Here is a 16,173-nt window from a genome sequence, read left to right on the forward strand (position 1 = left end):
CGCACGTGCGGATACGAGTGTTCCAAGTTTGAAATGTGGCAACGTTCCTTCGCCCTGAAAGATCGAGACTGTCGGCATGGCTCAAATCTCCGTGGCCACTGGCGGACTCTCAAGGTCAAGTTGGAGTTAGTCAGTCCAACTTTGGCTCTGCATTGCTGCCGCGCGGGCCGCATATAGATTCGATGTAACTCCTCTCACGCCGCTCTTGCAGGATTCAGGAACCCTCGGTATTCCGATTGTTTGGTCTGGGTCAGCAACATCTGCAGTTGCGTGATGACCCGGCTTACCCGTGGTGGTATTGCTTCTACCACATTAGCCCTAGGTTTCCCGGAACGATATCTTGCAGCAATCTAAATTCCTCCTCGGGCTCGTCCTGCGTTTGAGCCACGCCGCAGCCAGGGAATATTGCTGACCTTGCAGCTTGGCCCCACGATGCGAGTCCGTCTACGGCCCCACTTCGCTTCCAAAGAATCCGGAATCCTAACGAGTTTTTCGGCTGAGGTTCGTCTGATCATAGCAACACGACCGGGGTAACCTCCGCAGAGGCTCACTCTCGCGTCAAATCCGAATAACGCGGAACCTTGCAGTCATGTCAAGCTAGGCCGACGGACGATGTGACCCTGCTTTTCGGCGAAAAGTGTGATGTCTCCTATTCGCTGAATTGTATGAACGCACCACATCACATAAGTCTGGGACCCAAGGTGGAACTCCCAGTGACATGCCGGAGATTGAAACAAGGTCACGACTCACGATCCATACTGGCTTACTGAGCTTGTGTGGGAAACTGGAGTCACTGGAGCCCCGAATGCGACTGTTGTCGATTCCTTCCAATCCCTCGCGTTTGTGCGCAATGATGACTGCACTGCTCGTCGAAAGGATCAGTCTGCCGTCTTAAGGTTTGGGCAGGGTCATTCACGTTGCCCTTTTGGGCTTTGAGCAACAGTCGCCGACGGCCAAGACTCCCTGGTAACACGCTCTTCAATTTCCATCAGCACCGAGCGCTGTTTTGCAGTGTCAGCGTTTGTGATATGACATGAGGAGACAATACTGACTAGGGAAGTGGGGGAAGGAAGGGAAGTTTCAATTACTCGGATAATTACTGCATGAAGCCACTTCACCTTGAGCCTGTATCCGTAGTACTGTGATATTCTTCGCTGAACCTCGTTTTTCGATTCTATCAGTCCATCTGTCCTAATACGAATAATCAACAATCCTTTGGTAGGCTGTATTATCAAATCACTTTTCACCATACAAAAATGAAGTCTACTTCGAAAAAGCTCGTGGTCTCATCACAAGCCCTTCGAGGAGCTTGCTCCAGGCTCAATTTCCAAGCCAACTCCTTTCTCAAAACTGCATGGGCAATCACAAGCCACGTGCACACTGACTCCGACGTTGTGAATCTGGCAAGTCTGCATCAGAGTGATAGTCATGAAGATGGCCTCTATGTCACGATGCGCATTCTCCACAGTGGTCCTGATCCCGCCACGGTCGGCGCCGTCTTACGTCAAGTGAGCCGATCTGCAGTAGCGGAAGATGCTGGTGTTTCCTTGAGACTCAGCGATTGTCCTACCCGATTTCTCGTTACGGAAGATGAGCCTCCTTCGTCAATCGCCCACATTGCTCCCGAGGAGGTGAGTAGTAGAATCGACAGACGCCATGCTAGTACTACATCACTAATCACTTTCCAGCTTTTCTACACACTTGTGCTGTCTGGTCAAGAATCAAATCAGTGCCACATCAATGTCTCCGGTGCAGCCCATGAGCAAAAGACGGAGGCTGTGGCAGCCACTTTCCGAATCATCTGTCATCAATTGCTTAGTCCTAGCATTAGCTTGGATTTGGGGATCGACCAGATTGACCTGCTGCCTTTCCATGAAATAGCGCAGCTCTCCAGGTGGAATAACAACATTCAATCAGATAGTCAAGAGTGCATTCACACCATTGTCACTGCTCACGCTTTCCATCGCCCCAGAGACTTGGCGATCTGTGCTTGGGACGGTAGCTTCACCTACGCCGAGTTAGACTACTACTCTGAAGCTGTGGCCCGCTACTTTGTCGCCAAGGGATGGGGTCAAGGCACCTTCATCATCTCCAAGATGCTGAAATCGCGATGGAGTATGGTTTCCATGCTCGCTATTCTCAAAGCTGGCTGCGTCTTTGTCCCTGTGGATCCTCGAGCTCCCGCAGACCGTGTGGCTGCAATTGCTAATGAGGTCTCGGCTAAGTGCCTCATCACCAACTTTGTCGACGAGACTCTGCCAGACTTTGGGAATGATATCGAAATCATGGAAAGCCTCCCACAAGTAGCTGAGATCAGCACTATTGGCTCGGAGCCACTCCCTCAGGTGGCCGCAACCGCTCTTGCAACTGCATTTTTTACTTCTGGGAGCACGGGAGTCCCCAAGGGCGTCCTGCACGAGCATCAAGCCATTTGCAACGGCATCAGAGACGTTCTTCGACCCTTTCACATCGACCAACACACCCGATGCTTGCAGTTTGCCTCTCCCGCCTTTGATGTCACAATGTCAGAGACTCTGACGATCCTTTACGCTGGAGGTTGCATATGTATTCCCAACGGCCAGGAGGTTGTTGATGACATTAACGCTAGCATGGCGAAGCTTCAAGTCACGCATGCATTCCTCACACCGACTGTCGCCGCGCAGGTCGAGCCGACAGTGGCTTCCTCTCTTAGATATCTCATCGTTGGAGGTGAGCCTCTACGGAAGTCCGAGGTGGTTTCGTTGAGTCCGAAGTTGAATCTCATCAACACTTATGGTGGCACTGAGATGGGCATCTGGGAGACCTCTACACTCTCACTGACACCCGAGAGTGACAATCGGAACGTGGGCCACACCGTAGGTGCCAAGATCTGGATTGTCCACCCTCACAATCACGATATCCTTCTTCCCATTGGTATGCCCGGCGAGGTCCTTGTCGAAAGCATTGCACTTGCTAGAGGCTACTACCGACCGGTCGACAGACGAGCATTCATCGACCAGCCCAAATGGCGCGGCAGATTCCCGAACAGTAACACGGCACGGTTTTATCTCTCAGGAGATCTGGGTCAGTATGAAGCTGACGGAACTCTGGTGCTACTCGGTCGAAAAGACACTCAGGTGAAACTGAGAGGTCATCGAATCGAGCTGGGTGAAGTTGAACACCACCTTGGCAAGAGTCTTCCCGGCCAAGAACCTGTTGCTGAAGTCGTCAAGGACTTGGAATCATCCAAGGGCTCAACTACTCTAGTGGCCTTTGTTGTGTTCCCCGGATCTGACGGGGAACAACCAAGCGAACAGCAACTCGCTGCCGCGGCAGAAGCCAAGACGCGAGTTACAGTGGAGCTCTCCCGTTTCTTGCCCGCCTACATGATTCCATCTGTTCTCATACCAATTCCCTCCGTACCTCTAACGGTATCTGGGAAGACCGATCGTCGCGTGCTCAGACTGCTGGCGCAGCGACTGTCGTCGAGCCAACTGACAATCCTTCGTGGTTCTCAGGGGGCTGTCGAAGCACTGGAGACCGAGGCCGAGCACCAACTGCAATCAGTCTGGTCTTCGACCCTCGACATTGATCCCACCTTAATCGGAAAGAATACCTCCTTTTTCGAGCTCGGCGCAGACTCCATCGCTGCAATGAAAGCGGCCAGTGCGGCTAGAGCTGTCGGTTTGCCGTTGGGCCTTTCAGACTTCTTCAGATACCCAAAGCTTTCCGATCTAGCCAAATATGCATCAGAAGCATCGACTGGAGTAGTTGAGGGGCAGGTGGCGCCATTCTCACTTGTTCCGCTTGATACTGCTTTGGAGTTACGCCGGGAAGCTGCTCAGCAATGTAACACCTCTCCCGCGGACGTCGAAGACCTCTACCCATGCACACCTCTGCAAGAAGGCCTGATCTCACTGTCATCCAAGCATGACACCTCAGAGGCGTACATCAGCAGGAAGGTTTTCAACCTGCCCAGCCATATCAACATGTTCCAATTTGAGGAGGCGTGGAACATCACAGCCCTCGCACATCCCATTCTCCGCACTAGACTTGTCAACACCGCGGCCCAAGGGATGCTCCAGGCTGTGGTTAGAGGTCCTTTGTCTTGGAACTTCGGGAACGATCTGGATGCGTATTTGGCCGCAGACGCGCAACAGCCGATGACTTTCGGCACGCCACTCTGCCGATATGCCTTGATTGACGTGGACTCGGGGGCACAGAGGAGCCCAGTCTTCGTCTGGACTATTCACCATTCCATTTACGACGGATTATCAATGTCCATCATCCAAGACGCTTTCTGGAGGGCGTACAATGGTCAGAACGTTGTCCCTTCCCCCCCTTTCGGTAACTTCATCAAATTCGTCAATGGCATCGATACCAATGCCTCCCAGACTTTCTGGAAATCCTACCTTGATGGGCCAGACTTGTCATTCTTCCCGTCGGTCCCATCCTCCATCTCTACACCCAAGCCTGACTCGACCGTGGTGCGTGAATTTCCGTGGACTTGGAAGCCAACGAATGGTCTCAATGCATCTACACTCTTGAAAACGGCGTGGGCTATAGTTGCCGGCAGGTATTCCGGCTCTCGGGACGTCATCTTCGGAAACACTTTGAGTGGTAGAAATACCCCGGTAGCTATTCCCGGCCTCGATGTTATCACGGGCCCGACCATCGCGACCGTTCCAATGCGCATTCGCTGGGAGCCGAATATGAGCATCATGGAGCTCCTCGAGGCCGTTCAACGTCAAGAGTCCGACATGCGGTATTTTGAGCAAACCGGTCTACAAAATATCTCGCGCATCAGCTCGGATGCTCGAGGGGCATGCCAGTTCTCTTGTCTCTTCTTGGTACAGCCTCCTCCAACTGCCGATCAGGCCAGACTGGAAGAAGTCTTTGGAGTCGAGGATTGCAACAAGTCATTAGAATACGACGACCATCCTTTATCGATCGAGTGCGAGATGGGTAAGCATCAACTACGCGTCATTGCCACCTTCGACAGCCGTGTTCTGCATGAGGAGCGACTAGAGAGAATCGTTACTCTTTTCCAGCAGACGGTCTTGTATCTGAGCAGCAATTCCCAGTCTCAGGTTTCCTCTCTGAACCTGGTCACAGATGCAGACGTTTATCAGATCCAGGAGTGGAACGCGATACCGCCAACGGTTGTCAGGAGGCAGGCTCATGACTTGTTTCGCCACCAAGCCAGGCTGCGTTCGACTCACACTGCTCTTAGCTCTTGGGACGGTGTGATGACTTACGCTCAGCTTGACGGAGCGTCGGACCGCCTTGCAGGTCATCTCCATGCCCTCGGAGTTGGCCCGGACGTCTTCGTCCCCATCTGCTTCGAGAAGTCTATCTGGGCTGTCGTCGCCATGCTGGGTGTCTTGAAGGCTGGCGGCGCTTTTGCTGTCGTCGAGCCTTCTCATCCTCTCGACAGGAAAGAGGTCATTGTTCGGCAACTCGGCGCCAAGGTTGCTGTCGTGGCGCCATCGACTGCGTCACTGTTTCCATCGGGCTGTGTAAACACTCTTGTCGTCTGTGACGCTTCTATATTGAAGTTGCCACTACCCAGGAGGCCCTTGCCGAATGGCGGCCCAGACAACGCTATGTATGTCATCTTCACATCTGGATCGACGGGCACTCCAAAGGGATGTGTGACGGAGCATTGGGCATTCTGCTCCGCCATGTACGAGTTTGGCCGTGACAGCGGGTTACGATCCGACGGACAAGTTCTGCAATTCGCTTCCTACAGCTTCGATACGAGCTCGGAAGAGATCTTCTGTACCCTCTTTGCAGGTGCTACCCTCCACATTCCGTCGGAAGCATCACGAATCAACGACCTAGCCGGTGAGATCCGTCGGACCAAGACCAACTGGGCCGAGCTCAACCCCAAGGTTGCTTCACTTCTCACTCCTGAAGAGGTTCCTTCCCTCAAGACCATCATCCTTGGAGGTGATCGTTCTCACGGGAGTGATGTCAGCCGATGGCCTGAGAGCACCAACCTCCTCAACTCATATGGTTGTACGGAGGCATCTGTCACATCTACTCTTATTCCTCTCAACAGACGCAGCAACGAGGAGCCTCCCATCGGCAAAGGTGTGGGCTGCAACCTTTGGGTCGTTGATCCTGACAACCATGACATGCTCGTTCCTGTCGGTGCGCCGGGCGAGCTTCTGATCGAGGGGCCGGGCCTTGCTCGTGGCTATCTCGGGGATCCCGAGCGCACCGCGAAGTCATTCATCTTCGACCCGGCTTGGTCCAAAGACGGATCGGGAAGACGGCGTCGCTTTTACAAGACTGGTGATCTTGTGCACGCGAATGACGAGGGTGCTGTTTTCTACCATGGCCGCAAAGATACGCAGATCAAACTCCGAGGTCAGCGCGTCGAGCTTGGTGAAATCGAGCATCAGCTGGCTCAGGCACTCCCAGAGTTCGATGTATCTGCCGAGATCGCCACGATGCAGGCCAACAGTCAAGCTCCAGACACACTGGTCGGGTTCATCGTCTTCCCCAACGACGAGGAACAGTCTGCCGAAGTCACTGCATGTCTAGATGCTGCGACTGTGGAGAAGCTGGCTACCATCAGACCCAAGCTCATCGCAGATCTCTCGCGCTCCCTGCCAGCTTACATGGTCCCAACTCTGTTTGTTCCCATGAACAGAATGCCCCTGACAATCTCAGCTAAGGCAGATCGCCGAAAGCTTCGTGCACTTGCGCAAGGACTGAGCCCTGAAGACCTTGCCCTCTTGCAGGGAACCTCGGATGTCAAGGAGCAGCCGCAGTCCCAAGCTGAAGCCAACATGCAGGCGGTCTGGGCTGGAGTTCTCGGCGTCAAGGCTGAGACCATTGGTCTCGACGACAACTTCTTCCGAATTGGCGGAGATTCAATTACTGCCATGAAGATGGTCCCTGCTGCACGTCAATTCGGTCTTCATATCTCTGTTGCCCACGTTTTCCGCGCTCCCATCTTGAGGGATCTGGCTTCTCAAGCCGCCGCGAGTGACCAACAGTCTCAGATCGAAAAGATTCCTGTTTTCTCTCTCATTGACCAAGGTGAGAAGGAATCAATCATCGTTGAGGTAGCCAAGCAATGTGGTGTACGGCCCGAGGAGGTCGAGGATGTCTATCCTTGCACACCCCTCCAGGAGGGACTTATGTCGCTTTCCGCGAAGCAGCACGGATCGTACATCATGCGTCAAGTCTTGGTGCTGTCGACTGATATTCGCATGGCCGACTTTCACCAGGCTTGGGAGCAGGTTGTCCAGGCGCACCCGATCTTGCGGACACGGATTGTCAGTGTTGGTTCCAACATGTATCAAGCCATCACCACTCGGTCACTCTCCTGGGACACAAGCATCGACCTTGACCACTACATCGCCCACGACGACTCTCGCGAGGTCGAATTCGGGGCACCTCTCAGCCGATACGCCATCATCCCCTATTACGACCGATTCTTCTTCGTCTGGACACTGCATCACTGTATCTATGATGGCTGGTCGCTCCCACTTCTCCTCAGCGACCTCTCCAAGGCATACAACAAGACCTCGCGCGGAGACTTGGACATTCCAGGATTCAATGCCTTTATCAAGCATCTGGATGGGTTGGACAAGACCGAATCAGACACCTTCTGGTCATCTTACCTCGAGGGGCCGAGTACCACTTTCCCTGCTTCACTCCTCCCGAACCAGACTGCCCAACCTAGTGCGACGCATGACGAGAGTATGGGGTTCTCTATCAACGCGATTGATGGCATCACTTCGTCAACTATTCTACGTGCTGCTTGGGCTCTGCTCACGCGAAGCTACACTGGCGATTCGGATGTGGTCTTCGGCATGACGGTTAACGGCCGCAACGCGCCTGTTCCTGGCATCGATCGAATGAGTGGCCCGACCATTGCTACTGTTCCTGTCCGTGTCCGCTGGGATTCGAAGGGAAGCACAACCATCCGTTCCTTGCTCGAGTCAGTGCAGCAAGATGCCACAACTATGATTCCCTTTGAGCAGACAGGCCTGCAACACATTTCTCGTCTCCATGAGGACGCTCAAGCTGCTTGTCAGTTTGGTACCCTTTTCGTTGTCCAACAAGACGACAGTGAGGAAGATGAAGCTGTCGCGAGTATCATGGAGCTCTACGACGCTTCCGAGGACACTTCAGCCCAGTTCACCACCCAGCCATTGTTGGTTGAGTGCGTCATGGAGGCTTCATCGAAGACAGTTACCCTTCGAATGAGTTACGACCCGAAGCTACTGGACTCTTTCCTTGTTTCTGGAATGGCGCAGCAGTTCAAGCACATTCTCTCCCAGCTCGTCCAAACTGAGAACCTCGACAAGCCAATCGGTGATCTCCATCTAATCAACCCAGCCGATCATGAGCAGGTCATCAAGTGGAACGAGGGACGAGTCTGCCCCATTCAAAAGACTATGCACGACCTTGTGGGTGCCGCCGCCGTCGTCAATGCCACACGCCCTGCCATCAGTGCATGGGACGGAGAGATGACGTACGCGGAACTTGAGTCGGCATCTTCGCAAGTTGCTGGTCGACTTCGCAGTGTCGGTGTTGGTAGCAGTGGTCAAGGTGAAATGGTCTTGTTGTGCTTCGAGAAGTCTCGATGGGCCATCGTCTCGGCACTCGCAATCCTCAAGGCTGGCGCGGCTTTTGTTGCTCTTGACCCAGCCCAGCCGGATGACAGACTTGCAACGATCATGAAGCTATCGAAAGCTCGTCTTGTCTTGACTTCCAAGGGGTTAGAGGAGCGTTTGACTCGACTGTCCAAGAACACACCCAATGTTGTATGCACCTCGGAGCTTGTTGCTTTGGCAGACACCGCCGCTCCCTTCGTCAAGCGGCACAGAGCTTCTGGCAGTGATGCCCTCGTCAAAGGAGTCATCTCGTCGCCTGAAGATCTTGCCTACGTTATCTTTACTTCCGGCAGTACTGGCGTCCCCAAGGGTGTCATGATCAGTCACCGCGCGGCATCTTCGAGTATGATGGCTCATGCTGAGCGATTTGGGGTCGACTCCTCCAGTCGCACGTTACAGTTCTCGTCCCTGACATTTGACGCCTGCATCTTTGAGATCTTTACAACGCTTGCTACCGGCGGCTGTATCTGTATGCCTTCAGATGCTCAACGTGTGGACGATCTCGTAGCAGCTATCAACTCCTACTCCATCAACACCGTTATGCTTACTCCGTCCGTTCTGGCGCTGCTGTCCCCAGAGGACACGCCTTCACTTCGCTCCATCATTTTCATCGCCGAACAAGTCACCGACAATGATATCTCACGCTGGTCCAGCCAATGCCGCATCCAAAATGGGTACGGGCCTACAGAATGTACTGTCGTCTGTGTCGTCAATCCTGATCTTCGGGACGGTGGTCGCATCGGTCACGCTGTTGGTTGTCGCGCCTGGGTCGTCGATGCCGACAACATCGACAAGCTGGTACCGATCGGATGTGCTGGCGAGCTCCTCATTGAAGGACCCAGCCTTGCCATTGGTTACCTGAACGATGCCGAGCGCACGGCAGAGTCATTCATCTTCAGTCCTGCTTGGGCATCCAGCGATGAGCCTTCGGCAACGCGCCGTTTCTACAGGACGGGTGACTTGGTGCGGCAGACAAGCGATGGCTCCTTCATCTACCTCGGACGTAAGGATACTCAGGTCAAGCTTCGTGGTCAGAGGATCGAGCTTGGAGAGATTGACTTCCACATTCGCCGTGCTCTCCCGTCAGCCACTGTACGCTCAGACATTGTTGATCTTCAGCAGCAAAAGGCTGGCAGCGGAATGCTCAAGGCCCTCGCTGCCTTTGTCGTCCTTGAAGGCGTTGACGTGAACATTGAAAGCAATGCTGGTATAAGCGCTGGTTCACTCAAACAGGTCGGAGAAGCTGCCTCGACCGCTGTCGCTGAGCTGGCTCGCTCAGTGCCACCATACATGGTCCCTTCGATCTTCATCCCCATCTCCAAGATGCCTCTCACGGTCTCCGGAAAGACGGATCGGCAAAAGCTCAAGGCCATCGCAGCCAAGATCCCCCACAAGCATCTCGACACCTTGCGAGCCCTTCAGCGCGGAGCAACAGGCGACGGACCCAAGGTTGCACCTCGTAACGATGTCGAAAGGCGCCTGCAATCCGCTTGGTCAACCGTTCTCCAGCTGGACCCCGAAAGCATTGGCATCAACGACAGCTTCTTCCGTCTCGGTGGAGACTCCATCTCCGCGATGAAGCTTGTCACAGCTGCGCGATCAGTCGGCATCTCCATCACTGTGTCCGACATCTTCCAGACACCCGTTTTGGCCAATCTTTGCCGGTGTAGTAGCAACGAGAGCGATGAGATTGAGCTCATTCCACCGTTTTCTCTCATCCCAGCATACGACACTCTCATGCATCAGGAGGCTGCCCGGCAGTGCGGTGTGGCTCTTGAGGCCCTCGAGGACTTGTATCCTTGCACTCCACTTCAACAAGGTCTCATTTCGCTTTCAGTCAAGGAGGAGGGTTCTTACATCGTTCGTGAGATCTTCCGCCTGCGCAGTGTTCGCGTGAGCCGGTTCCAGAAAGCGTGGGAGTACGTCGCAAACATTCACCCCATCCTTCGCACCCAACTCGTGCATCTGGACACCTATGGAACTCTCCAGGCCGTGATCAGCACTAAACAGGCAATGCGATGGCGCAGGGCGTCCTCTTTGGAGGAGTACCTTGCTCAAGACGAGAAAGAGACGATGGGTCTGGGTACGGCTCTCAGCAGGTACGGTCTTGTGTTGCCGACCAACCCGGCAGATGATGCCATCTTCATCTGGACTGCCCATCACGCCATGTACGATGGTTGGTCGATGCCCATAATCAAGGAGGCCGTTGCCACAGCGTACATGGAAGTGATGCTCCCTGAGGCTCCAGCTTTCAACACATTCATCAAGCACATCCAGGGAGTTGATGCCAACGCTGCTCAGTCATTCTGGAAGTCTTACTTTGACGAAGCAGGCGCTTCTCCTTTCCCCACCGTTCCTCATGGGTCTTCTCTGGAGTTCCGAGCCGACAGGTCCGAGAAGGTGAATCTGTCGTGGAAGTCGCAGCAACGCGACGGAGTTACCGTCTCGACCCTATTACGTGCAGCATATGCCATCGTCGTTGGGACGTACACCGGTTCCTCTGATGTTGTCTTTGGCACGACATTGAGTGGCCGCAATGTTCCTGTCCCTCGTGTTGAGACTATCGTTGGCCCAACTATCACGACTGTACCAGTCCGCTTGTCTTGGGATTCCAATATGACAGCAGAGGAGCTCCTCCAGAATGCCCAGCGCCAGGCCACAGAGATGATGCCTTTTGAGCAGATGGGTCTGGTCAATATTGCCAAGATCAGTGAGTCGGCTAAGAGATCGTGTCAATTCCAGAGCATCTTCGTCGTCCAGCCTGAGAGAGACGACGATAGCCCTGCTTGCGAGAGTCTCTTTGGTGACCAGCTCAGCAACGCCTCCAGAAGCGATGAGGCTGCTTCACCTCAGACTTACCCACTAGGCATTGAAGCGACGGTCGAGGGCAATGAGCTTGAATTGTCTGCCACCTACGACAGTCGCATCATTGATCCCCCCGAGATGCGCCGCATCTTGCACCAGATCGGGCATGCGGCTTCACTCCTCGATCAAAACCCCAACGTTCCGATCTCGGCGTTGAACCTGGCCGGAAAGTCAGACTTGTCTCAGATCCAGGCATGGAACGCTCGTGGTCCTCCAGCTGGAGCACGAGAGGCCGTGTACACCATCATCGGTCGCAACCCCTCCTCGGCACCCGCTGTCAGTGCTTGGGATGGCGACCTGTCATATGCCGACTTGACCAGACTCTCCAATGGCTTGGCCCATCGCCTACGCGGCATGGGAGTTGGCATTGGCGCCGAGACTGTGGTTGCCTTCAGCCACGGGAAGTCTAAATGGATCCCAGTTATCATGCTTGGTATCCTGAAGGCAGGCGGCGCGTTCGTTGCTTTGGATGCGGCTCAGCCTGAAAGCCGTCTTAAGTTCATCGTCGAAGAAGCCAGAATCAGCGTCCTTCTCACTTCACCTGAGCTGGCAAAACTCCCCTCATTGGCAAATCTGCCTGTCACTCCAGTCTTCCCAGCGTCGCTGGAATACTCGACCGAGGAGAAAGAGACCACGCCGCCACCTGCTCACAGTGTCTCTCTGCCTGACTCCTTGGCGTATGTTGTCTTCACGTCTGGCAGCACGGGTGTGCCAAAGGGAGTGATGGTGTCTCATTCTGCTACAGCTTCCAGCACTCTGGCTCACGGCTCCGCCATGGGAATCACTTCCGAGAGTCGAGTCTTGCAATTCGCCTCCTACACTTTCGACGCCTCTGTGCTAGAGGTAATTGGCACACTGCTCGCTGGGGCTTGCGTCTGCATTCCATCGCCGGAGGAAGCTTCAGAAGATCTGAATGCAGCAGTCAGGAAGTATGGCGTCAACTTCGCTGCTCTCTCCCCCAGAGTTGCTTCTCTTCTTCGTCCCAAGGAGGTCCCGGATATCAAGGCTATCGCACTGGGTGCTGAGGTTGTGACAAGCTCGGATATTCAGCGATGGGAGGGCCGCCGTGTCAGTAATGGTTATGGCCCGACCGAGTGCACCGTTGTGTGCGTCTTGGAGTCCAACAATCACAAGCCTGGGCGCATTGGAAGAGGTGTTGGCTGTATCTGCTGGATTGTGGACCCTGAAGATCCGAACAAGCTGGCCCCCGTTGGCGCGCCTGGAGAGCTTCTCATTGAGGGACCATGTCTTGCTCGCGGGTATCTTCATCAGGAAGAGAAGACCCGCGCCGCTTTCGTGCAGGACCTTGCCTGGACTCGAGCTTTCCCCAATCCTGGCAGTAGGGCCAGACGCTTCTATAAGACCGGCGACATTGTAAGATACGACTCAGATGGTGGCATCTTGTTCATTGGCCGAAAGGACAACCAAGCCAAGCTCAGGGGCCAGCGCATTGAGCTCAGCGAAGTTGAACATCATATGCGTCGCGCTCTGCCTGAGTGCCACGTCGTCGCCGATATCGTTAGCTTCCCCCAGCAGAAGAACGACTCCATGGCCTTGGTCGCATTTGTCGTCCCTTCGAGCAGTAAGGCATCGGGCAACTCCCTTGGATCCATGCTTCCACTCGACAGCGAAGCAGTCAAGGCCTTCGCTCAATCTTGGTCGAAGGCAATCGTGGAGATGTCTCATGCAGTGCCGCTGTACATGGTTCCAACGCTCTATATTCCTCTTGACTCAGTCCCGCTCACATCGTCGAGCAAGGTCGATCGTCGCAGGCTACAGGCCATCGTCGCAGATGTTACTGTCGAGCAATTGGAACTTCTTCGTGGCGTGCAAGGTGTCAAAGAAGCTCCTCGCTCTTCTCTGGAGAAGAGCATGGTGTCTGCCTGGGCACAGGTCCTTGGACTTGATACCAGTAAAATTGGCATCCGGGACAGTTTCTTCCGCCTTGGAGGTGATTCCATCACGGCTATGCGCCTGGTGCCCATCTTGGCTGAGGGTGGTCTCACGCTCCGTGTCTCCGACGTCTTCAAGTATCCCGTCTTGGCCAGTTTGTGTCGCCATCTCCAAGGGGATGAAGATCGCACAGATGGTTCGTCGTCGACAGATGAGTGGTCAGATCTTGGCGGTAGTCAAGATCTCACCCCAGATGCCGAGCATACCGATGATGGTGAGGCCCTGCAAGTTGCCATCGCCGACATCGCCATTAGTACCGAAGTGTCTTCCATGACACAGGCTTCTTCAAGCAGTCCAGCCGAGTATCACATCACGCCTGCGTCAGACTTCCAGGCTCTTGCATTCGAGTTCTCTCAGCTCCGAAACCGCGGCTTCGTGAACTACTTCGTCCTCCGCTTCCTGGATCGCTTCAGTCATGGACGCATCCGCAACGCGTGCACACAACTGGTTCAGCACCATTCAATCCTTCGTACCAAGCTCAAGCTCGCCAACGGCCGACTCTGGCAACTTGCTGCTTCGAAATCCTCCTTCCAGCCCGCTTTCGAGTTCTTCCGCGTCACTTCGGATGACGTTGTCTCCTTCACGACACGCTTGATCGAGACTGACGAGGCTCGTCGCTTGGGTTCCGATGAGATTCCTACCAAGTTCTTCATCGTCGAGTCCGCCTCGCAAACCCAACTTGTCATGAGACTTGCTCACACCCACTACGACGGCCTGTCCTTCCCACTTCTCCTTCAGACGCTTTCTCAGGCTCTAAAGCGCAGTGAGCTAGCTCCCGAAGTCTCGTTCGCCAAGTTCTCTTCTAGTATCCAGGCTCTCCCTTCTCGACAGTCCTTGTCATACTGGCGACGCCTCCTTGACAACTCGCAAATGACTCCAGTCATTACCCCTGCTGCCATCACCGCCAATGACGGAATTGAGGGTCACATTACTCGACTTGTGACCTTGCCAAATCTTTCTCAGGCCAGCCTGACCTTCGCTAGCGTTCTCAAAGCCGCCTGGGCTATCGTCCTTGCCCAGCACTCGGGTCTATCTGACGTTGTCTTTGGTTGCCTTGTGTCTGGTCGCTTCGCTCCGGTCCCTGGCATCGAATCTGTTGTGGGACCTTGCGTCAATCTGTCTCCTGTCCGCGTCAACGACATCTTGAAGGATACCAGCACGCGCACTTTCCTGCAAGCCGTCCACGCTCAGCACACCAAGAGCATGGAGCATGAGCACGTTGGATTCCGTCGCATCATCACGGGAGCCACGTCTTGGCCAGCCCGGACTTCCTTCGCGGGCGCGTCCATCGTCCAGCATCAGAATATCCCATTGGCCGCCGAGCTGAACGAGACAACGCCTGACCTACCTTTTGAGTTGAGCGCCAAGGGAGGTACCTCGAATGCTGCGGCTATCTGGATCATCACGACTTCTCGCCCCTCGGAGGGCCTTTTGAGTATTGAGCTTACCCACGCCCTCAATACGATCAACCACAACACCGCCGAGACTCTTCTGCAGGCACTGTGTGTCGCTATTGAGCACTTCGGCCACCACTGGGACTCGGAAGCACCGCTTCCTGACACTCGAAGCCAGAAGACCAGGACGAACAATGTGCCACTCTTGCCGGGCGGCCCATCTGGCAATGACGATGAGTCTGTCGCGTCTTCTGACATGCACAGTCCTGACGAGCATGCACGTGCCGTCGTCAACCAGGCGTGGAGCTTGCTGCAAAAGGCTCATTCCCGAGACACATCGTCCGAAGAAACCCCTACTTCCATGTTCGAGGTGTGGAATGACAACCTCGTCGCTGTGGCTTTGAAGGGCATATATGAAAGCCTGGACGTGTTCCTCGATCTTGAGCAACTTCTTCAGCATCCGACGAGGGACTCGCAAGCAGGCTTGCTTGCTTCTCTGGGCTTTTGAGATTTGTGCTTGTAATTATCGTGTTTTTCTCATCTTCTTTTGATCTCTGTTAAAAAAGTGTCTTGGTTGTCTCCCAAGAGCAGTGCTTGACTGCTAGGATGGCGTTTAGTCCTCTGCGCGATAGATAGGAGCTTGCTTAGCGTGAATTTGATTCTTTATTGACCGTCTTTGGACCCCGCAACTTCGCGTTCCAGTTGAAATGTCCGTTGCGCCACCTGAAAACAAGCCTTAAAATGTGGAGTTGTGAAGACTGAATTCCAGTTGTGCTTGTTCATAAAGCGCGACCATTCCAAATGGGGATCGTGTTTCGACAATGCCAAGATGTACGACTTTATGCCGCTTTTCCGGCCGTATCCCTACGGTCTTTCAACGTTAATGATGGCCCCCAAACACAGCCACAATCAGGAAAGTATCGACACCACATCTCCATCTGCCTCAAGATATCGCCAGTGTGTCTCTCTCTTGAGGGTTGCTGCAGTGTGTCTCGGCCCCTACGCACCACCGCCCGACACACTTCGTTTCCCCAAGTCCAACCGAAAACTGAGAATGGTCTTCTTGGGCCGGCCGTCAGAGGCGTGCTACCCCTGTCGTAAGGGAAGACTCAGGGTTCGTACTCCATCTTGTTCCTAAACTCCCCCTCCGACTGGTCCGCTCGTATCCTCAGCCCCGAGCCTCGACCCGTCAGTCCCTTTGGCGGTCTGTACGACACCACGGCACGCACACTTCTGTGTGCTGTTTTCCAGCCCGTTATAACAACCAACACGAACCACACTCTTCAGATATGAGCCCAGGCTGACATTTGTCTCTTTCCGTTCTCGTTCTGCAGTGTGATCGC

At 54.3% G+C, this 16,173-nt stretch overlaps 1 protein-coding gene across 1 annotated transcript; it reads left to right on the top strand.

Moving 5' to 3' along the window:
* Window positions 1–1,451: 1,451 nt before the first annotated feature.
* Window positions 1,452–15,449, top strand: HER10_EVM0012299 (uncharacterized protein; the record flags this gene model as incomplete). Its single annotated transcript, XM_035481696.1, has 2 exons — window positions 1,452–1,631; window positions 1,689–15,449. 2 exons carry the CDS (start codon window positions 1,452–1,454, stop codon window positions 15,336–15,338), a joined length of 13,830 nt encoding a protein of 4,609 aa, XP_035330195.1. The 3' UTR covers window positions 15,339–15,449.
* Window positions 15,450–16,173: the final 724 nt, after the last annotated feature.

This window comes from Colletotrichum scovillei (genome assembly GCF_011075155.1).
Source record: "Colletotrichum scovillei strain TJNH1 chromosome Unknown Contig00009, whole genome shotgun sequence".
Lineage (NCBI taxonomy): Eukaryota > Fungi > Ascomycota > Sordariomycetes > Glomerellales > Glomerellaceae > Colletotrichum > Colletotrichum scovillei.